This window comes from Formica exsecta, unplaced genomic scaffold, assembly GCF_003651465.1.
Source record: "Formica exsecta isolate Colony F162 unplaced genomic scaffold, ASM365146v1 scaffold265, whole genome shotgun sequence".
NCBI lineage: Eukaryota > Metazoa > Arthropoda > Insecta > Hymenoptera > Formicidae > Formica > Formica exsecta.
The window spans coordinates 1,000,221-1,020,741 of record NW_021849915.1 but is presented as its reverse complement, the minus strand read 5'-3'; the positions used below and the strand labels follow the sequence as shown (position 1 = coordinate 1,020,741).

Genomic DNA, 20,521 nt, shown 5'->3' with positions numbered 1-20,521 from the left:
ATCGAGAAACAATTAACGATGAGACGAGCATGCCCGCGCGCGCGCGGGCACGTACGTGCGTGACGTCAATTGTCGAAGATAACGGCGCGCGGGCGCGAGCGATAGTAATCGCGGTAGTGGTGGGTGTCGGGTGCACCGACGTAGATTACGTGGTGGCAGAGGGTGAGGCGGGAAAGAGCGGGAGACGAGCAGAGTATGGGGGAGGGAGGGGGGAAGGAAGGGGAACCATAGAGAGAGAGAGAGAGAGAGAAAGAGGAAGCGAAGAGAGGGGTGGTTCTCGCTAAGAATGGCCGGGGTGACGGTGTACGAGGGGGCGGCGAGGGCGCCGACACCGTCGAAGCGGCACGGCACCGGGGGGGTGGTAACATGGCCGTCGGTCAGTCGGTATCGAACCGCCGTGCCGTGCGGAGCTCCCTACGTTGAGTCTCGCTCTCGCGTAAGCACGGCTCCGATCCGCTCCGTTCGGTTCTCGAGCTTCGAGCTAGTGGACGGACCCGCCGGATATTTGACAGATGCGCGCGCGCGCGCGCGTTATGACGTCCGGCGCTCACCGATGGCTCCCCGCGCATCCCCGGAGCGCGTCCACCTCGTCGCCGTCGTCGCCGATTGTTTCGTAAAGCGCGTTCACCGGGCGACCACCGTTCCCGCGGACGATCGGTAATTCTCGAGCCAGGAAGGGTAAGTAATCGAAAAGGGGTGAAGAGGAGTCACCACCCTCTCTCATGTCAGCTTCTCGCACCGCTATTAGGTTCGTCCGTGTCTCACGATCAGTGAGATCGTCCGATTGTATACCCGCTTGTCGGCGACCTCGTCCGACGCGGGGTTCTTCTTCTCTATCCAGGAGTATCGACGACGATCGATCTGACGGTGACTCGATAGGTAGGAGGTCGTTGTCGATCTGTGACGTCAGTCGAGGATTTCTACTGTACTTGTTGCGGGCCGGGCCTTTGTACTCCGTCGACGATGAATCCTTGACGCGTGTTCTCCTTGAAAACGTCCGTCGCTCTCTCACTTTCTCTCCCTCCCTTATACCTCTTTCTCTCTTTCTCTCTCTCTCTCTCTCTCTCTCTTGTTTGTTCTTCTGTTGTGTCTGGGTGCGATATCCTTCCGGGATATCGCGCGCCGCCTTCAATGCTGGATCAGCCACGCAAACTCACGTCATTGTGACGAATGTGTGATAAGTAATTATCGTATGTTAGACGTTCGCGCCGATATCGCTTGAGATACCTTACAACTCATACGGTACAAGGTAAAAAAACAAAAAAATATTTATACGCACATAAAAAAAATTTTACGCGCGATAACAAAGGCAATCATTATGGACTTCAAAATCGTGTTCGTCAGACTTTTCGAAATGGGACTTTATGAATCTTTATTAGCGCTTGCGCGTGGCGTAATCGCTTGCATAGGCACGATATGTTAAAAAAAAAGCTTCATATAGTAGACAAGAGTAGAGCAGGAAAAGAGGGTCTCATGAGGGGCTATGTACAAAAATTAACATTTCAAACGATAATAAAAAAAAGTGTTATCGAAAATTGGAAAAATATTATTATTTTCATATCATATCTTGAAAAAATGACATTTAGTTCAAGACCACTTCTATCATTCCACACATACTTCTGTTTAAAAAATATTGTAACTTTCTCTCTCTCTCTCTCTCTACTGTTACTGTTAGCTGTTTATTTTATTTATCTTCATAATTTTATCTTAACGATTAAAATAATTAAAGAAAAAATTGCACTTGTTGAAAACATATTAAATATCAGAGTCAGAGAAATAACATAAGTTCCCCAAAAAAATATTCCTCTTTTAAGACTGTGTATTCTGATTTTTGCAGATTAGTGATAGAGCATTGGGAGAAGAAGAATTAGTTTAATTAGAACTTACAAGAGTTGAAAGAGAAATCGACGTGAATATGGATACTGGACCTACACAGGGTAAAAAGCAAATCCGCGTGGGATTTTACGATATCGAAGGAACTATCGGCAAAGGCAACTTTGCCGTTGTAAAATTGGCTAGACATCGAATCACGAAAACCGAGGTACGTGTACATGCGTTTTCTACTATAAACAGTAATTTGATGATATATTGTCTAAAGAGATGTGATTCTTTTTAATAGGTGGCTATCAAGATAATCGATAAAACTCAATTAGATCCTACTAATCTAGAAAAAGTTTATAGAGAGGTTGAAATTATGAAGCAGCTGGAGCATCCGCATATCGTTAAATTATATCAAGTCATGGAAACAAAGAACATGATTTACATGGTGAGGATGATGAAGCTGCGACTGCAACTGTTGTGTTTTTTGAACGATGAGGATATCACGCGTCGTTGTTACAGGTGTGCGAATACGCGAGCAAAGGCGAGATATTCGACTACATAGCGCGGTACGGAAGAATGGGAGAGCCCAGAGCACGTGCGACATTTGCCCAGATACTCTCCGCGGTCGAATACTGCCACGTAACGGGTGTAGCGCATCGTGACCTGAAGGCAGAGAACTTACTTCTCGACGCTCAGATGAACGTAAAGATCGCCGATTTTGGCTTCAGTAACAGATTCGCCCCGGGAGAGCGATTGAGCACATGGTGCGGTAGCCCACCTTACGCTGCTCCCGAAGTTTTCCGAGGAAAGCACTATGCCGGACCTGAAATTGACGTATGGGTGAGTTTCGTAAGAGAAAGAAATTGTGGCAAAAGAAAAAAAACACAGATTTACATTGATTACATATTCGAAATAAATATTCTCATTCTTGTAGAGTCTGGGTGTTGTGTTGTATGTGTTAGTATGTGGTGCACTGCCTTTTGACGGATCAACTCTTCAATCATTGAGAGATCGCGTGTTAAGCGGCAGATTTAGAATTCCTTACTTTATGAGTACAGGTGCTTATTTAAATATACATTTTGCACATTTAATATTTCTGTTATGCTTACGCATGTCGAAATTTGTATTAAAGATTGTGAAAGCCTAATACGCAAGATGTTGGTGTTGGAACCTTCCAAACGATATACCATTCCACAAATTAAGAGGCACCGTTGGATGGCGGGAACGGCGGATAGCATTTGTTCGGTGATCGTAACACGGCCATCGTCTTCTATTCAGGAACCAAATGAGCAAATACTTCGATTAATGCATAGCTTAGGAATAGACATTAGTCGTACTAGGGAGGTAAGGAAACATTTCTCCTACTTCTATTGTGTCTTATGCGAAATTATATAAGAATACATTGATCTATTTATTTCTAATTAAATTAATCGTATCGTATTCTTGAAACATATGCGCGGTTTCGGAGAAAAACGACACAGCACTGTCTAATAAAATCAAAGAGAGAATTTTGAATATATACATAGAGACATATTATTTCAATATATATTTTCAATTATATCGTATAAATATAAATGTCATCTTTTAACAGTCCTTACGAAACAGCAGCTATGATCATCATGCTGCTATCTATTTCTTACTGCTAGAAAGATTGAAGCAACATCGCGTCAGCAGTACCATTAATAATACCTGCTGGTCTACTGTTGCAAGAACAAAAGAAGATAAATTTAAATCGAGGTAGACATTTTTTCATTAAGCACATTATCACACATACATTTTCTTTTAATAATTTTATTTTAAATATACCAATTTTTTCATGTTGGAGAGACTTGTAACTTCCAATCCTACCAGTCGGAAATGTACCACGAAAATAATATATGCCCCCCTTAATCTAATCAATTTTTATTTACAGCGATAGCTTAGTGGGACGTTGAACTTTATTGATGGGTGACGCACATATTGGAGATTTTGTCAAGACAGGTTGGATTGGAAGCACATATTGCTGTCGCTTTATTTTTGGTAAATCCTCATTTCATTTTCTTATATTTTTCTTTACCCTTAAATTTCTTAATTTATTTGATTTATTTAAATTTTTGATTTCATAATTTTTATTTGCTTTGCTTTACTTATTATCAATGGAAGCACATTACTTATACCATAATCTTATATATTTTTCATATTAATTATATAATGCGTAGATTGACATAATCTAAAAAAATTCCCTGCATATTTATTTGATTCTAAATCTACTTGTACAATAGTTAAACAAACAGAACATATATTAATAGTATAAAACTTGTATGTGATATAACAGGACAAGAAATAAGATATGTCGACGGTAGCTTTTCTATAATGGCATTTTTTATGATTTAATATGAAAAAATATTGTGTCGTGACAGATTAATGTTCATAGATGAAATGATGAGGAGAATGCTCTTAATGAATATTTTTTGAATGCTGCGTAGAATGGCAATCCATTCATACAGCCATCAGAAGAAACCGCTATGGCAGAACAAACACTTCTTTCAAATCCAACCAACGAGGCGAATCTCTTTCCTGTTTCAGAGGAAGAGAAGATACCGGTAGAGGGAGTAAAAGATTTAGCTCGACGAGTTCCTCAACCGATGAAGGTTGTTGTAGCGCGGAGGGCGATTTGGAGGAAGGTCCGAGCGGCGACGAGCTGCGCGAAGCACAGATCAAACTCGAAGAACACCGATTAGGCCTAGATCACGATATCAGTCAACGAATTGACAGCCAGATAGTCAATCGAAGATTAAGTGACTATCAACATCATTTTGATAACCCGCTTATGGATCCTATTGATCCACCCAGTCGAACGACCCTGTTTATGGCGGGCGGCAGCGGTAGCTCGTCGTCGGAACTCTTCGAGTCCAGCTTCGATTCTGGCTGCCCGCCAGATTACACGGGGACGAATTGTTTTACGAGCAGTCTACCGTCTTGCACGCCACCGCCACCCAAGAGTCCATCCCCCATCACTGGTAGAATATCCCGGGTCTCTCAGGGACGAAGAGCATCCGACGGTGGACCTAGATTACTGTTCTGTCAGCAGAGTGTCGGCGACAGGCCGTCCAAGCAGAGAAGTATTCAAGGTGTGCATCGCGTTTGCTTCTTAATAATTTCCCGAGGACTCTGCGGTGACCTGTACAGTAACACAGCGATAACTAATCGTTTTCAGATTCAGGAAAAGCTCGAGGTCATTTAGATCTAGTCCATCTTAGGCCACCGTCCACACCACCCGATAATCAGCAGCAATTTAAGATGCGCGGCGATTCGGGCACGCAGCTGCAGCTTTTAGTGCAGCAGCGTATGTTGCAGCAAAAGCGTAACTTATATCATCGGCACAGAGGCGGTGGTAGTCCGACTCCGATTCCAGTTTCAACCGGAAGCGGCACCAGCAGACGCGCCGATCACGTACCGAGACAAGACAGCTACAAACTGGCGCAACGAACGCAAATCTTGCCGCCTCTCTCTCAAGGACATGTTGACAGAAACTTCGATAGAAATAGGAAACGGGACGAGGAAAGATGGAAGAGTCTACCGTCCCGATTAGCAGCGGACTGCCAGTTGGCGGAGAGGTCGCTAATATGGAGCCAACAGGTAAATTCATAAAGAAGTTACAGTGTAAGGATAGAGAGAATATATGAGGCAAATGATTGAAACGACATGTATAGCCGTTGGTGAAATTTTTTGCAATTGGACTGTGATTTCGACATTCTCTATTTGGCGGAAATAAAATTAATCAATACGTAATATGAAAAACTGAAAAATCCTTGTACATAGTTCACTCAATGTAGAAGATAAGATTTTTATTGAGAGTGTCTTGACATTATTGTAAATGCTTTGCATACATTTACAATAATGAACCAATGTACATAATGTTATTTAGTACCTATATAAAAAATGTTATTTAGTACCTGCGATTTATTAGCACAATTATTTATGTTAAATGCAAATAAATGATTATTTTTCTTTAATTTGGCAGTTATCTTTTATTCTAGTTTGCCTTATACTGCATGAAAACCAATCCTTGATATAAAATTACTATGTGTAGTTAGTAATTTAAATGTAAACGCACACTGCAAGCCAAAAGAAGATATTTAATAAATTTCTAATTGTACAAAAATTATTATTGTATAATCGTACGATTGATTCAATTTTTACATGCAACAAATAAATATCCCTCAAGTACTACACATATTATTAGAATAAAAATTTAGATTTTTGTATTTCCATATTTGTCGTATCAATGTAATTAAGCAATTACGTGTTTTTGTACACACTCTTATATTCTATATAAAATATCTCATTATATAAAATTAGAGTGTGTCTGTATCCCACAACGCTTCCATATTATTTTGCTTAGCACATTTTGTGTCCTCATGTGTATATAGATATAAAGATATAAAAAAGAACTGAATTGTGCGTGTACACCATGCCACAGAAATATTAAATAACTGATGTAATATATAAAATATATTAGGTGGGCCTTAGCGGAGGCGCGTCTTACTTACCACCGGGCAGTGTAGGTGGTTTCTTATGGCCCACTACAAGCAATCCACATTCAACCATCTTCGAAAATGTAGGGGATCCAATGGAATAAGCCTCCGCTCTATCGTTGTTAGTAATTATCTTGAGATCTTGCGTATGAAAAGCCGGTTGAATTACATAAACTATTGCTCTCAGCAGTATTTCCTCCTTTAGCAGTATTCCCTAGTCTTTCCACGTTGACTTTCATTAACATAGCTGCATATCATTTTGCATTGGATAGAGAGAAATGTTAAGATGTATATTATATGAAGAATTTAGTAAAACGTTCAGTCTCTCGTCTGTAATAATTGTATTTCTTTACATACTCAAGATCTCCGATTAGATGTACGGTACATGTTACTGAATGCCAAAGATTTACACTTGTGTGCTTTTATTGGTCCGAATAAACGTCGGTGCGAAGAAGATTTGGCTAAAGCACTAAAAATTGTATAAAATGTTTCATATATAAGTTGTTTGCTACAATGCTGTTTTACAAAGTTATCGCTACTGTACTATATGTCTCTCTGCATGGATAAATATATGGAGAATACGTATATATGGCATTAAAAAGAAAAAAGAAAAGTTTTTCATGCAGAGTAATCTTTGTCATACAGTAACACGTGTACCTGCCTTATTGAAACGACTGATTTTATCAGTCAAATATCCAATTATATCATAGACTGATAATTAAAGCGAAACACCAAGTTCAGTTGAAGAGCAAGTGGCATATGACTTGTCTTACAACATCCGCTATTGAGAATATAATGCGAGAAAGAGAAAAAAAAAAGAGAGAAAAACTACAAAAAACTACTTTTTAATTAACAAGTTTGCGGATAGATTTACAAAGCTTAGAACCTATTCTTTTCTGCAATCGTTCATGTGTGCAAAATAAATAACAGAGAACAATATATACCAATTACGCAATATAAGTCCTTAGAGGATATTCTGTACTGCCAATAAGCGAGAGAAATATATGAATGCTCAAGTCGTCGACAAGATGTTATAAATATGTTGTAGTGTAAGGTATAAAAAAAACAAAATATCGACGACACACAAAAGACAAGACAATGTCAACAACATACTGACAATGAGATAGAATTAAAATTCTTTTTTCATAGCAAAGCAAAACAAGTACTATGCCACTTTCGCTTTTCCATTGATTTAATCGAAGAGTGGAAATAAGACGCGTGGATTAAAAGATCAGAACGTTATGTTTTCTCAATAAGCGTTCCACTGTACAAAATTAGAGACGTTTTTCTCTTCCACTCTTCATAATGGTGACTATAGGTGATAGAAAATAATAACAGAAAACAATAATATTAGCAGTAAACAGTAATAATTAACGTGTATCACATAGAAGTGCTGCATTCTGAAAAAGATGTTTGAATAAATGATTTATGTGATCGATATATTTCCTACATAAACATAAGTTAACTAATAATTTTGTATACGTTATCTCTTTCTAGAAATATTTATAGCCATATTGCATTAACAGCTGCACTACTTTTATACAAATGTCTTTCATAAACATTCACCCGTACACTGTCTAAATATTATTTCTTCTAAACAGGATATTTTCCATTTCAATAGCTCTGTTTTATGAGCTTTTTGCATGATTATAATTATTAGAAGATGTTGAAGAGAAACAATAATGATTACGAGACCGTTTGTACGTTTGATATGAATACAGCACTTAAAAAAAAAAAACAATATATACACATACATATATTAATAGAATCTAATAATCTAGTCAGTAGTAAGCAATACCGGCCGCGCACAACTGACAACGACTTTACTATTCGAATTTTTCGCCATTTTTTACCTGACAGAAAACAATCAAACTTCGCTCAAAAGCCATTTAATAAGTGAAACATAACTGTTAAGTTAGCCTAATCACAAATCCATTATCCGCAAACGGATTCATTGACGCAAGATATCTATGAATCTCAGGAATTGAAAATCAATTTTGGCATTATTGAATTGTCATACTTGTCATTGTTTTTTGGACTTGTACAAGTCCTTTCGATTGCATAAGACGAAAGCCCGGTACAACGCAAACGTTGTGTTTTATAATAGCAAAAAATTAATTTCACTTGTCCATTGGAACATTGCGCAAATTCAATTACACGACTCTCGCGGAAGTTTTTGCGACAATTATATATGTGATATATACTATCGTTTTATAATGTATAAGCTATTGTTTTAGAACAATGTAATATGTTTAAGGATTATAATGGAAGTAATTATTTGCTATCAAGCACTGACTGCCATATAAAAAAGTTGTCATAAAAACAAAAAATTGATCTGGGAGATAAGTCGCTTATAATGTATACAATATAACAAATTCTGTTCTTCATGCTCTTAGCAAAGTGCGTACATAATATCACTTTTAACAGTCATATACGATAGTAAGTAGTTACTTTTTGTAAAAATTGCAAAATTGTGAACGTATGTATACATGCGAGTTATAAATAAAACATATACAGACTGAAATTCATATTAATGTAGTTCTGGAACATGTTTAAGATTTTTATTTCGACATAGAAGAGAGAAAAATATACACATTTAAATATTAGAGAATCATAGATACTAAAGAGTAAAAACTTTTACAATTTTCTTCCTGCGTCAAAAATGTCACAACCTGTTTTGCTGGCATTGTCCTTAGCTTGTTGCTGCGTAAGCTTTTCATAATCGCTAGGATTCAATGGCTCTCCATTCTCAGCCAACTGATTATTTGCAAAGTCTTCCTTTATTTTATTAGAATATACCGCGTCGAACAAATCTTGTGCAGTAAATTCGGGTTCCGTAAAGTTTTCCACTCTGTATGACACATATGGTTTTAAAGTGAACCCTTCTAATGAAGGAACAATTAATTCAGGAACCATCTCTGGCACATGAACAAATTTACCATCTACTTTGTATCCAGTATCTTTTACACCTCTCTCTATAATATTTATTATAGTAATTAGTATGTATTGATTTTATCATGTTATGTATATAATATCCCTAATTTGTATTATATATTTATGTAAGTATTGAAAAATCGCAAAGATATATCGCAACCAATTTCCTTCCAAATTATTCAGTCTTTTTGCAATCTATTTTGTTATATATAAAGAACATATTTTACATGCGGAGTTAAATATCTTATTCGTGCTTGTATTTATTTATGAAACAATTTCTCGTGAGAAAGGGTTATTCATGAAATTAATCTAATGCTCCAAATATAATAACATATTAAAATCAATAACTCACTATCTATTGGTATATCAGGATCTGGATTTTTCGCCTGTTGCTCTTTGAAGTTACGACTGCCACGTTTATTGTATAGTAAGAATTTTCGAAAATTTCGCTTCCCATGACAAATGCAGGAAGTCGCGATACCACGTCGCAGTATCATACACGAAGACGCCATCGATTTCTGCTGGTTAAAACGAATCGATACCTAATAAATACACTGGATCGAAACATAATTTAAGATATAATATAAAAAAGTTATCAATATCTTTTTTTTTTTCAAGAATTGTATCTCTAACATAACCTAAAATCGTTTAAAAGTAACATTGTGTACTCTTGGTTGACCAAGTAAAAGCGCAAAAACATTCGATCGGATCTGATTCCAGCCTCCTTACCTCTTATCAAAGATATCCTGTGCACTGATAATACGGATAACGCTTTTTTTAGTTATTTCTTTTCTCGAAAATTAACACTGAATTAAAACTCATGCGATATTCAATACTCAATGATCTGAACGCTTTCTCTCTCTTTCTCTCTCTTTCTCTCTCTCTCTCTCTCTCTCTCTCTCCCTCTCTCTCTCAATCACAGCTGACATGCTGACACATGCGTTCCGTTTGACGCTCTAAATGTTTCGAAGCGCTTCTTGATTGAATTTTTGGAACGCAGGCTCAACCTCAAACCCTCAATCCTCAATCAAGCCTCAGTATTCAATACAGTTTGGTAACATTTGGTAATCACGTTCAGTGTTTAGTCATTATCTCACATTAGTTGTTGTTAATTGCGCGAAGTTGATTAGTAGTAATTAATAGACTCAACGTTACATCACGTATTACGTTACGTATATCCCAAACATCCTTCTAAAAGAAAAAAAATAAATATATAATAGACAACTATTTATCTGACAATATGGATTATCGTAGTCAGCAATTAATGAAAGATGATGTATTAGAAGCACAAAGCACGTCCAAACCGAATACGTAAGTAAAATAAATAAATATATAAATATTCTTCCTGTATTTTTATCAAAGAAATATTAATTATCATAAAAGTATTAAATTTGTTTCAATATGTTTAAATGATACAATTACATTCTGTCACGTACACATGACAGAAATGTGTCTGCAAAAAGCTATAAGGAGAAAGATGTCATGTCTACAAGCTCCTCAGTACCTAGGAAGCTCAAGGTGGAAATGCAAACACTGCAAATATCCGAAGAATCTGAGCAACAGCTCTACGACAGTCTTCTACATATTTACGGAAATGTAAATATGTATTTCTATTTATTAAACAAATGCTGTTTTGTTATTCCTTAATAGATATAATTCCTTAATTCTTTGCAGGATTTTAAACTTATTGACACTGCGGAGCTTGAAGAAAAAACATCAAATTTAGACAAACAGTACTGGATGGAACGAGGTAATTTAGTTGTCAAAGGAATAGTAGATTATTCTTCTAAAGATACCACACCGAAGACCCAGGACCAAATAACACAGCAATTTGCTACATCTAAATTAGAAAGCTATGGGTACTGTGTGTTTCAAAAATAATAATAATATATAACAATAAAATAATATAATAATATTATTGTCCATCTCTTTGTATAATATAAAGGATATATTTCTTATTTATAGTTTCCATCTTTCACACTGTATACAAGCTTTAACGTATACGAAAAACAATTTGGGAAAATCTTTAGAACTGTTATTTCGCAAATACTATGGAATTGAAAATATTCAAAAAAATAAAAACTCTGAAATCCCGGATGCTGCTGAATTATTGGAAAGACAACGGGAAGAAAAGGAGGCACTCGAATCGATTTATGGCGATGCGTTTAGTGAAAAAATAAAAAATAGCATTTGGATAGTACAATTAAAGTTAGATTATTTAACAAATAATAAAAAAATTACACAAGAAGTAAAAAAGCAAGATAAAAAAGTATGTCAATTTTTCATTCATAATAAATGCACATTTAAAGACAAATGCAGATTTCTACACCAATTACCACAGAAAGTATCCAATGTGCCAATTGTAGAAGATCCTTATTTCACGCTAGAGATAAGATTCCCCGAAGGTACTACACACAATTAAATATATTAATTGAATTACATATTAATTATGTAGTTAATCATAATGTTGGAGAATTAATTGAGGAGTAACGTATGACATCGATTAATAAAATTATAGAGAATTACAATTTTTTTATTCCAATTATAGGATCTAAATATCCATATGAACCACCATATTTTTACTTTTATAAGAACAACGAAATATTTCCACGTATGAAATGCCTCAGAATAGCAAGAAGATTGTACAATGAAGCCTTACTTTTATCTCTTGACGGTATCCCGTCGATATTTTCTATAATTTCACTATTAGAAGATGAATATGATATGAAAACTTATTTGGAAAAAGATAAGGAACAATTTTTGCATCAGTATGAGACATTGTGCCCAAAGGAACAAGAAAAGGAAGAAGAACTCCCTAGTCATTACAAACTTGGTAGCACCAGTAAAAAAAACAGAGATAATATCTCTTGGGAACAGATTAGTGGGGAAGATGATTTGATAGAAAAAAAATTTATGGATAAACAAAAAAATCCCAATTATATGAGAATGCAGGAGGCACGAAAAAAATTGCCGGCATGGTCCAAGACAAATGAAATTTTGGAAACTATACACGAAAATCAAGTTGTTATCATCTCTGGGGAAACTGGATGTGGCAAAAGCACTCAGGTACATTACAGTGTTCTCTCATTAAATATGTACATATTAAAATAAAAAAACGAAACCAAAAATTTCAATTAAAATGTTACAGGTACCGCAGTTTATTATAGATGAGTGGATTATTAATAGATCGCAGTCGAAGGATAAACCTCACATTAATATAATATGCACTCAACCACGAAGAATAAGTGCCATAGGGGTTGCAGAACGAGTAGCAGCTGAGAGAGATGAATCTATAGGAAATACCATTGGATATCAGATACGTTTGGAGAGTAAAATGTCTAGTAAAACACGACTAACATTTTGCACCATGGGAATACTATTGCAGAAGTTATCGGGGAATCTCGAGTTATCGGATGTGACTCACGTTATAGTCGACGAAGTGCATGAGAGAAGCGCCGATAGGTAAAATGCTTTATATTTCTCTCTTTCTTACTCTCTCTTTGTGATTTTTACTTACATATTATTCTTTTCTCCAGCGATTTCTTACTGATGCTTTTAAAGGAATTATTACCGAAAAGGCCGTCTTTGAAAATAATACTGATGAGCGCAACACTTAAAGCCGACACATTCTCTTCATACTTTGGAAAAGCACCAATTCTAAATATCCCGGGAAAGACTTTTTCAGTCGAGCAGATCTTTCTCGAAGACGCGCTCGAAAGAACAGGATATGTTCTCGAAGAAAATACTCAGTTCACTCGTAAGCTCAAGTGTGATTGGGATCAGTTTCAAACTGATCTGGAAATGGCTGATTCGAAAATCGGCGAATACGCTAATACACCCAAAGAATCTATTAAGGACGAAAATTTGACATTGATGCAACTCGTCAGTAGATATCGTGGCTATTCCAAGCAGACATATAAAAATTTATACATTATGAATCAGGAAAGGATTAATTTTGAGTTAATAGAAAAGACTTTAGAATGGATTGTTTTCGGAGAACATGACTATCCCAAAACGGGTTCTATCTTAGTAAGCATTTTTATTTGCAATTCATGTCTGCTTATTTCTGATGCATAGTAATAATATTATATTTTTTTGTACAATATTTTTAGGTATTCCTACCAGGTATGAATGATATTCTTGCATTGAAAGATCGATTACATAATAATAATAATTTCTCGCCAAACAATAAAGGATTTCTTATCGTACCTCTACATTCGAGTCTTTCTAATGAGGAGCAAAATCTTGTATTTAAGAAAACCGGAAAAGATGTCCGTAAAATCGTACTTAGCACGAATCTGGCTGAGACGTCTATAACTATAGACGATTGCGTATTCGTAATTGATTCGGGAAAGATCAAGGAAATGAGATTCAATTCGAATCAGAATATGGAAAGTTTAGAGACCTGCTGGATATCGCGAGCGAACGCTGTGCAAAGAATGGGTCGTTCTGGTCGAGTAATGCCTGGAGTGTGCATCCATTTGTATACCTCGCATAGGTGTGTATTTTAGCATTCTTGTCTTCTTGAACCTGATATAAATGCATTATACACGCATAATAACGTGCGTATATTTATTTTTGTAGATTTAAATATCATTTTACTGCACAACCGATACCAGAAATACTAAGAGTTCCTCTGGAACCACTACTTCTACATATTCAGCTTATGCACAAAGGAAAAAAAGTGGATCTATATGAGATATTGGGTAAGAAAATCTCTCTCCGTGTTTTTATTTACTCTGTATCTATATATTCGCCGTTGTTTATCACAGAAGTAATAATCTTCTTAAATTTTTGCCAATAGGGAAAGTGATAGAACCACCGACGATCGACAATATTACGAGCGCGATAATACGTTTGCAGGATGTCGGCGCCTTTAACTCGGAACGTGTATTAACACCGCTTGGTCATCATTTAGCCAAACTACCTGTAAATGTACGAATCGGTAAATTGATACTGTATGGCGCGATTTTTTGCTGCTTGGATTCCGCGCTTACTATCGCCGCGTGTTTGTCGCACAAGAGTCCATTTAACGTACCAATGGATATGATAAATAAGGTTCAGCCCAAGAAGACATTTTACACGGCTGAGTCGGATCAATTAACCGTCCTCAACGCTTATAAGGTAGACATTAGACAAAATTATTTCTAATTAATCTAATATAATTCTGCTTAAAAGACACATTATTTGCATAACTTTTGTTCTTTTGCAGAAATGGTTAGCCGCGTGTTCGCGCAGTGCTTATGCTGGCCGAGTATTCGCCTTTAAAAACTATTTATCCGTAAATACATTGCATACTTTAGCGGATATAAAGTTTCAATTTTTGGAGTTGTTAGTATCGATCGGTTTCGCGCCTATCGATTTACCCAAGAGACGACCCAAGATTGACAATATCTTAGAGATCACTGGAGTCGAATTAAATGTCAACAATGACAATTGCAAGCTATTGCAAGGTCTTCTCTGCGCGGCATTATATCCTAACATCGTAAAAGTTTTTACACCTGGAAAGTCATTCCAAGCGCAATCTACTGGCATGATACCAATGTCACCCAAAGCAAACGAGTTGAAGTTCAGAACGAGACACGACGATTTTGTCAACATTCATCCATCGTCTGTGAATTTTCACATTGGACATTTCACAAGTCCGTACTTAGTATTCCAGGAGAAGATCAAAACTAGCAAAGTTTTCATTAACGAAGTGTCCATGATCCCAATTTTATCTTTAATATTATTCTCTAGTTATGAATTACGCACGGAAATGCATAATGGAAGATATATGCTTTCTCTCGACGATGGTTGGATTATGTTCGCGATAGAATCACACAACGTAAGATTACAATAATTGTGGTGAGAAAATAAAGTGTTCATTTTTAATATGCATTACTTTGTTATAATATATTTTCAGGTGGGGCTACTTTTGCAAAGAATGAGAATAGAATTGGCAAAATTACTAGAACAAAAGATGCAAGATCCTCTATTGAATCTTTTAAACCATCAACAAGGCAAATCAATTATACATACAATTGTAAATATAGTAACAAAAGAATAGCCGAACAAAAAAATATAGTTATCACTACAAATGTTATATAGCAGAGTACATGAGGCCTTAAGAAAAAATAAATATTGTGTTATATATATGTTATGAAAAAAATTTTGATATTATCTATGCAGAAGCTGTGTCATGCTGACTAATATATATAGAACATTTTATTTTTTATTAAGGCGATATATCGACAAATAGCTTTTGAAGAAGCTAATGTTTTTAACTTTGGTGATTTGCAATAAACCAATTTACATTCAACTGCCAAGTTCGTAAGTACATAATTGCAATAAAGAAAATATCATATGTTAACAAAAATTTTTACTTCTTTAAAATATCAAAATATAGTTCCTTAAAAAAAATTCTGAAGTACCTCTAAATTAATTATCTACTTTCTCTCATCTTTTCTTCAAGCGTCTACTTATTATTGCAGTTTATTTTATGCGGAATAACCCGCGAACAAATATAATATTACTCCCTATTTCTTAGCTGCATTTGGAAATCTTACCCATAGAGTAGTAATTAATTAAATATTACTTTATCTTAGAGTAGAATTTCCGAAAGCATCTTTTATCATAATCAATTTTAATTTACTCCTATCCGAATCGGAGCTAATCGCTGATCCGAGCACATATGGCGATAAAGCTGAAATCCGCTGACGCGTTAAATGGCTAAAATTACTTTTCACTTTTTCAAAATAGAGTTTATACTTCTGTGTATTCTGTTCGAATACTTCAGCCATCCAGAATCTTTTGCTGCGTTTTTTTTTAAATTATTCTAATTTATACTGTCAGTAGTTTATTCTAATTTATACTGCCCGTTCTATAACATATTTTGATTAATAATAATTGTATAGTAAAATAAATAAAATAAATAGAATTTTGGGCAATAATATTTTGCGCAGACGCTTAACGTTCGACGCTACCATGTAAAAGCACTTTTAGATTAGTTTTGATTGGGCGCGTTCAGGAGACACAACTGTTGAGCATCGTCTTGTCAACACTCGACGTTGATTTGTTGGCTCTAGAAGTAAGAACCAATCATGTTCGATTGCTACTCAACGGTTGTCTCCTGAACGCACCCATATTGAAATCCACATGGCACATGGCATATAAAACATGCCGATATGTGATAATAGGTAGTAGTAGGTGTTGTGTGTTGGTCAAATCTTTAAAGAAGATTGCGAGATGGATTTCAACGATAGTCAATGTTCTGAAGAAAAAACTCCAGTCGAAATGTCGAATATTTTGGAGCCGTTATCAGAGCCTTTGATAACAATTCCTGATGCGAAATACGGTAATGATTTGCTGTTCAAAATTTCAATTTATTCCACGTTAATCAGTATTATTCTGTAAATAAGTCGGAAAGAACTATTGTGATAATTAACCATAATTAATATGATTCTTTGATAAAATATATCGTATATTGTGTTAATCGATACTAGAAACCGTATCTAGAAACGTGTATCATAAGCAGTCTTAACAAGTTTTGATCTAATTTGAAAGATTGCAATAAAATTATATTTTGCATTTGTTTGACAGAAAATGGTAAAATATCTTCTCTTAGCGTTATTGCTTTGGAATATAATTCTAATTCGGATGTGGAGGAGATAGAAGCAGATACTAACAAAACTGAAAATCAAAACAGTACGCCAATTGCCAACAAAGAAAATGAAAAGAAACAGACCTTGCAACAGTACCATACTATTGAAGAAATTGATTGGGAATATAATTCTAATTCGGATATGGAGAAGATACAAGCAGATACTAACAAAACTGAAAATCAAAACAGTACGCCAATTGCCAACAAAGAAAATGAAAAGAAAGAAATCGAAAAGAAACAGACCTTGCAGCAGTACCGTACAATTGAAGAAATTGCTTTGGAATATAATTCTAATTCGGATGTGGAGGAGATAGAAGCAGATACTAACAAAACTGAAAATCAAAACACTATACCAATTGCCAACAAAGAAAATGAAAAAAAAGAAATCGAAAAGAAACAGTCCTTGCAGCAGTACCGTACAATTGAAGAAAATGTATTATCTTCTTGTGAAGAAACTGACAGCGAAGACGACTCTAGTAGCAGTTACCATAGCAGTAGTAGCAGTAGTAGCAGTAGTAGCAGTAGTACTAATAACGACAGTAGCAACAGTGACAGTGATTCAGATGATATTACTAGTACCAATAATAACAAGTACTATTACATTTCTATAAGAATAAAATTATGACATATACATATAATATATATATTTTTTTTTAATAAATAGAAATGATAAACACATGATATATATTTTCAGAAATAAGAAAGGAAATAAAACTAGCATACTAAAGAAGAAAAAACAAATAGAAAACGAATTTAATGATCTTCCACCAATAGAAGATTTAAAGATCAGTGTTCCTGAAGTCTTGTGTGATCTTCTGGGCGAGGTAATCAATATACATACAAACATAATTTTATAAAACTAAACATACACAAATGTAGAAACTTGTAAAATAAGTTAATATCGTAAAAGCAATGATAATTTCTACACGTTTAAAATTTATATTTTTATGTCACTGAACAATCCAGGTTGACAAGGTAGTTGAACAATTGGTAATTGTAAAACCGATTTCCGGTAAGCCTACGCTCCACATCGATACAGTTTTATTTGTAGAGAAAGGAGAAAGAGCACTCGGCAAAATATTAGATGTGTTTGGCCCTGTAAGCGAACCAAACTACTGCATTCGCTTCAATAGCCCTGAACACATACAGGAAAGCAATATTAAAGTGGGCATGTCAGTTTATTATTGTCCAAATACACAATACACGTCACTCATCTTTCTACACGAATTACACAAGTCAGTATTCTAATAAATATGATACACGTTATGCATGATTATGACATACTCAATGAACAATCTCCTGCAGAATGAAAAGTTATGACGCGGTGGTCGATGACGAGCCCGCATTTTCGGATGACGAGGAAGAGCGAGCTTACTACGAGATGCTGAAGCAGAAAAATAACAAAGACAGTTCCGATGGCAGCACATCACGGAAACGACAACGTATATCGAGTGAGTATTTCTCAAGCTGGTTGATACAATTAAATGACTGAATAATTACTATAAATCGTTCTTCAGGTTTTACTCAAGATAAGCCAACAGCTGAATGGCAATCAAATCATCCATGGAACAGAAATGCCAAATTTCAGAAAAACCAGGCTAAGGGGCAACAGCCATTGAGAAATAACAGTCATTTTAATCTATCACAGTATGGACCATATTCCTATAACGATTCTTGGATGCAATATCAATATCAAAATAACATGCATTGGCCGCCTGTTCCAAGAAATATGCATCCTATGTTCAACAGACCAAACGCGGAGTACAGGCCACCGTTTAATGAGTCAGGTTTGCCGCAATATGGCAATTACAATTCGAATAACTCTGGTGATGGGAAACAATATTTTCAAGGTGCTACACCGAATTCTCAATGCAATAACATGCAACCCCGATATTCTAGAATTCCGTTCGGTGCTCCTCCGAGATTTAATCCTATGTTCCCTCCTTCCTTACCGATGAACTATCCTCAACTTCCCAACGCATCATTTTCATACATAGATATGTCTTATCCGATTTCTGTGCGACCGCATACGAATGCACCTTGGCCATCTTTACCACCTCCTCCACCTCCTTCGAAAGATTCGACGATCGTTGATTGAGATTCTATTTTAATTTAATTTAAGTAGTATTGTCTTTATATTTTTTGTACATTCGCATAAGCTTAGATCAATTTCTAAATGATTGTAAATAAAAGACAAATTTATATATAGATATTCTGTGATAAACATGGAAAGAAAAATAATAATTAAATTTATTTATCAGATGAAGAGTGACATTTTTCATAGTCATTAATCATTTGTTTTATTAGTTATTAAAAAATTATGATTTTTCAGTTTATTTACAACAGGCTCTTCTAATTTCTGTTCTGCTATCGCAATATCATTCTTTATCTCTTTGATAAGTTCCTCTGAAAGAATAAATAAAATAAAATCACACACATGCAGTAATTATCATAAATTATGCAAGAATGGTAATTTATTTACATATTTTATATCACTACTATATTTTACCTAGAGAAGAGAAATCTTTTTCTGGTCGTAGATATCCAGTAATTATCACTTTGATCTCTTCGCCATAAAAGTCATTGTGGAATTTATGTAGCAGATGAACTTCCTGCAAACAAAATATATTTTTAAATTATGATAACAGTAAGAATTAAATAATATAATTTCGTAATTAAACATATAATTTTGGAATTTTAATCAATGAGAATTCCAATTTTTTTAAATATTATTTCTCGTACCATTGACTTCTTCTCATTCTTGTAATATGGATTCCAGCCTATGCTGGTGACCATTTTATAAACTTGTCCACGCAAGGAAGCCCAGCCATAATAAACGCCAGTATCTAAATCTTTCGGCAAAGCGTTGACCACAGATTCTGGGAAATTAGCTGATGTAGTTATGAAAAAAAGGAAAACTTATTAATTTTTTTTATACATTTTAAGTTCGAAATATAAATTTTAATTGTGAACAGCAATAGCAATATCTCAATTAAACACGGCGCCATTGATATAAGATACATGGAGTGATATACATATATTTAAATATCTTCTGATTTTTTAAACATTTAATCTAAAAAATATAAAATAAGAGATTAATTGGTATTAATGTTCAATTAAAAATTCTAAAAATGCACAAAAAAATGGTTTTTCGAATAAAATATATATTTTTCAAAACCTTGAAGAAGACACAAAGTGCAGAAAGTGCAATTAAGGGAGATAATCTATTGATTCAAAAATTATGTAAATACATATAGGCATGACTTGTTGTGAAAAATCCTAACCTGTAGCAAGGCCTGTTTCGGACAATACTGTATATATATAACGCGAACATTAGTTGCAATATAAATAAAGAAGCAAAATTGAAAATGTGCCTGTGAAAATTGTTCGACTCCGATTTTCTAACAGCAGAGAGAGAGATGAATTACTACATGTCATTATATTTGTCATGTTAGTCTTGTTATTTAGCATCGGTAGAACACGATTAATACTCGCGCAGCATTTTTTTTTTTTTCCTTTGAGGGTCAAATCGTTTTGATTGCGATCACGCATTTTAACGATAATTGATGCACTATCGTCCTGAAGAAAGGATACCTGTCGGAATGCC

General features: G+C 35.2%; 5 protein-coding genes across 8 annotated transcripts in view; 3 read left to right on the top strand and 2 right to left on the bottom strand.

Annotated features, from left to right (window-relative positions):
- Nucleotides 1-285: 285 nt before the first annotated feature.
- Nucleotides 286-8,866, top strand: LOC115236929 (MAP/microtubule affinity-regulating kinase 3-like). Its single transcript, XM_029809666.1, has 10 exons — nt 286-678; nt 1,838-2,041; nt 2,120-2,266; nt 2,341-2,661; nt 2,756-2,879; nt 2,954-3,165; nt 3,413-3,558; nt 4,387-4,931; nt 5,018-5,439; nt 6,323-8,866. Exons 2-10 carry the CDS (start codon nt 1,916-1,918, stop codon nt 6,440-6,442), a joined length of 2,163 nt encoding a protein of 720 aa, XP_029665526.1. The 5' UTR covers nt 286-678; nt 1,838-1,915; the 3' UTR covers nt 6,443-8,866.
- LOC115236934 (39S ribosomal protein L41, mitochondrial) lies at nt 8,863-10,165 on the bottom strand. Of its 3 annotated transcripts, none has more exons than XM_029809674.1 (3): nt 10,002-10,165; nt 9,625-9,790; nt 8,863-9,313 (listed from the first exon to the last, which is right to left on the bottom strand). In XM_029809674.1, the coding sequence occupies exons 2-3, from the start codon at nt 9,782-9,784 to the stop codon at nt 8,976-8,978; spliced, it is 498 nt and encodes a 165-aa protein (XP_029665534.1). In that variant the 5' UTR covers nt 9,785-9,790; nt 10,002-10,165; the 3' UTR covers nt 8,863-8,975. The 3 variants fall into 3 exon arrangements, with proteins under 3 accessions (XP_029665534.1, XP_029665533.1, XP_029665535.1); XM_029809673.1 differs by having other exon boundaries at nt 9,625-9,793; nt 10,002-10,153; XM_029809675.1 differs by having other exon boundaries at nt 9,625-9,826; nt 10,002-10,144.
- Nucleotides 10,166-10,270: 105 nt separating this feature from the next.
- LOC115236926 (putative ATP-dependent RNA helicase DHX57) lies at nt 10,271-15,620 on the top strand. 2 transcript variants are annotated; one of them, XM_029809664.1, is made up of 13 exons: nt 10,271-10,583; nt 10,718-10,868; nt 10,947-11,131; nt 11,238-11,677; nt 11,821-12,338; nt 12,421-12,734; nt 12,809-13,301; nt 13,385-13,770; nt 13,857-13,978; nt 14,077-14,396; nt 14,485-14,914; nt 15,012-15,099; nt 15,178-15,620. In XM_029809664.1, exons 1-12 carry the CDS (start codon nt 10,513-10,515, stop codon nt 15,086-15,088), a joined length of 3,507 nt encoding a protein of 1,168 aa, XP_029665524.1. In that variant the 5' UTR covers nt 10,271-10,512; the 3' UTR covers nt 15,089-15,099; nt 15,178-15,620. The 2 variants fall into 2 exon arrangements, with proteins under 2 accessions (XP_029665524.1, XP_029665523.1); XM_029809663.1 differs by having other exon boundaries at nt 10,272-10,583; nt 14,485-15,099.
- Nucleotides 15,621-16,245: 625 nt separating this feature from the next.
- LOC115236930 (H/ACA ribonucleoprotein complex non-core subunit NAF1-like) lies at nt 16,246-19,176 on the top strand. The gene is made up of 6 exons (XM_029809667.1): nt 16,246-16,608; nt 16,854-17,505; nt 17,609-17,738; nt 17,881-18,149; nt 18,220-18,365; nt 18,432-19,176. Exons 1-6 carry the CDS (start codon nt 16,500-16,502, stop codon nt 19,010-19,012), a joined length of 1,887 nt encoding a protein of 628 aa, XP_029665527.1. The 5' UTR covers nt 16,246-16,499; the 3' UTR covers nt 19,013-19,176.
- The window catches only part of LOC115236937 (riboflavin kinase), a 5,485-nt gene continuing 3,983 nt past the window's right edge, over nt 19,020-20,521 (bottom strand). Inside the window, exons 2-5 of the mRNA XM_029809677.1 lie at nt 20,509-20,521; nt 19,657-19,805; nt 19,424-19,526; nt 19,020-19,320 (exon numbers count right to left, since the gene is read on the bottom strand). Coding sequence (XP_029665537.1) covers nt 19,202-19,320; nt 19,424-19,526; nt 19,657-19,805; nt 20,509-20,521 — 384 coding nt within the window. The 3' untranslated portion in view covers nt 19,020-19,201. The remainder of the gene's footprint in view (nt 19,321-19,423; nt 19,527-19,656; nt 19,806-20,508) is intronic.

Coding starts and splice junctions, on each gene's coding strand:
- LOC115236929 (XM_029809666.1), top strand. CDS start 1,916: ATGGATACTGGACCTACACAGGGTAAAAAGCAAATCCGCGTGGGATTT. Junction 2,662..2,755: donor GACCTGAAATTGACGTATGG/GTGAGTTTCGTA, acceptor TCATTCTTGTAG/AGTCTGGGTGTTGTGTTGTA. Junction 4,932..5,017: donor CAAGCAGAGAAGTATTCAAG/GTGTGCATCGCG, acceptor AATCGTTTTCAG/ATTCAGGAAAAGCTCGAGGT.
- LOC115236934 (XM_029809674.1), bottom strand. CDS start 9,784: ATGGCGTCTTCGTGTATGATACTGCGACGTGGTATCGCGACTTCCTGC. Junction 9,314..9,624: donor TCCTGATATACCAATAGATA/GTGAGTTATTGA, acceptor TAAATATTATAG/AGAGAGGTGTAAAAGATACT.
- LOC115236926 (XM_029809663.1), top strand. CDS start 10,513: ATGGATTATCGTAGTCAGCAATTAATGAAAGATGATGTATTAGAAGCA. Junction 11,678..11,820: donor AGAGATAAGATTCCCCGAAG/GTACTACACACA, acceptor TTCCAATTATAG/GATCTAAATATCCATATGAA. Junction 13,302..13,384: donor CCAAAACGGGTTCTATCTTA/GTAAGCATTTTT, acceptor CAATATTTTTAG/GTATTCCTACCAGGTATGAA.
- LOC115236930 (XM_029809667.1), top strand. CDS start 16,500: ATGGATTTCAACGATAGTCAATGTTCTGAAGAAAAAACTCCAGTCGAA. Junction 17,506..17,608: donor ACTAGTACCAATAATAACAA/GTACTATTACAT, acceptor ATATATTTTCAG/AAATAAGAAAGGAAATAAAA. Junction 18,150..18,219: donor TTTCTACACGAATTACACAA/GTCAGTATTCTA, acceptor AATCTCCTGCAG/AATGAAAAGTTATGACGCGG.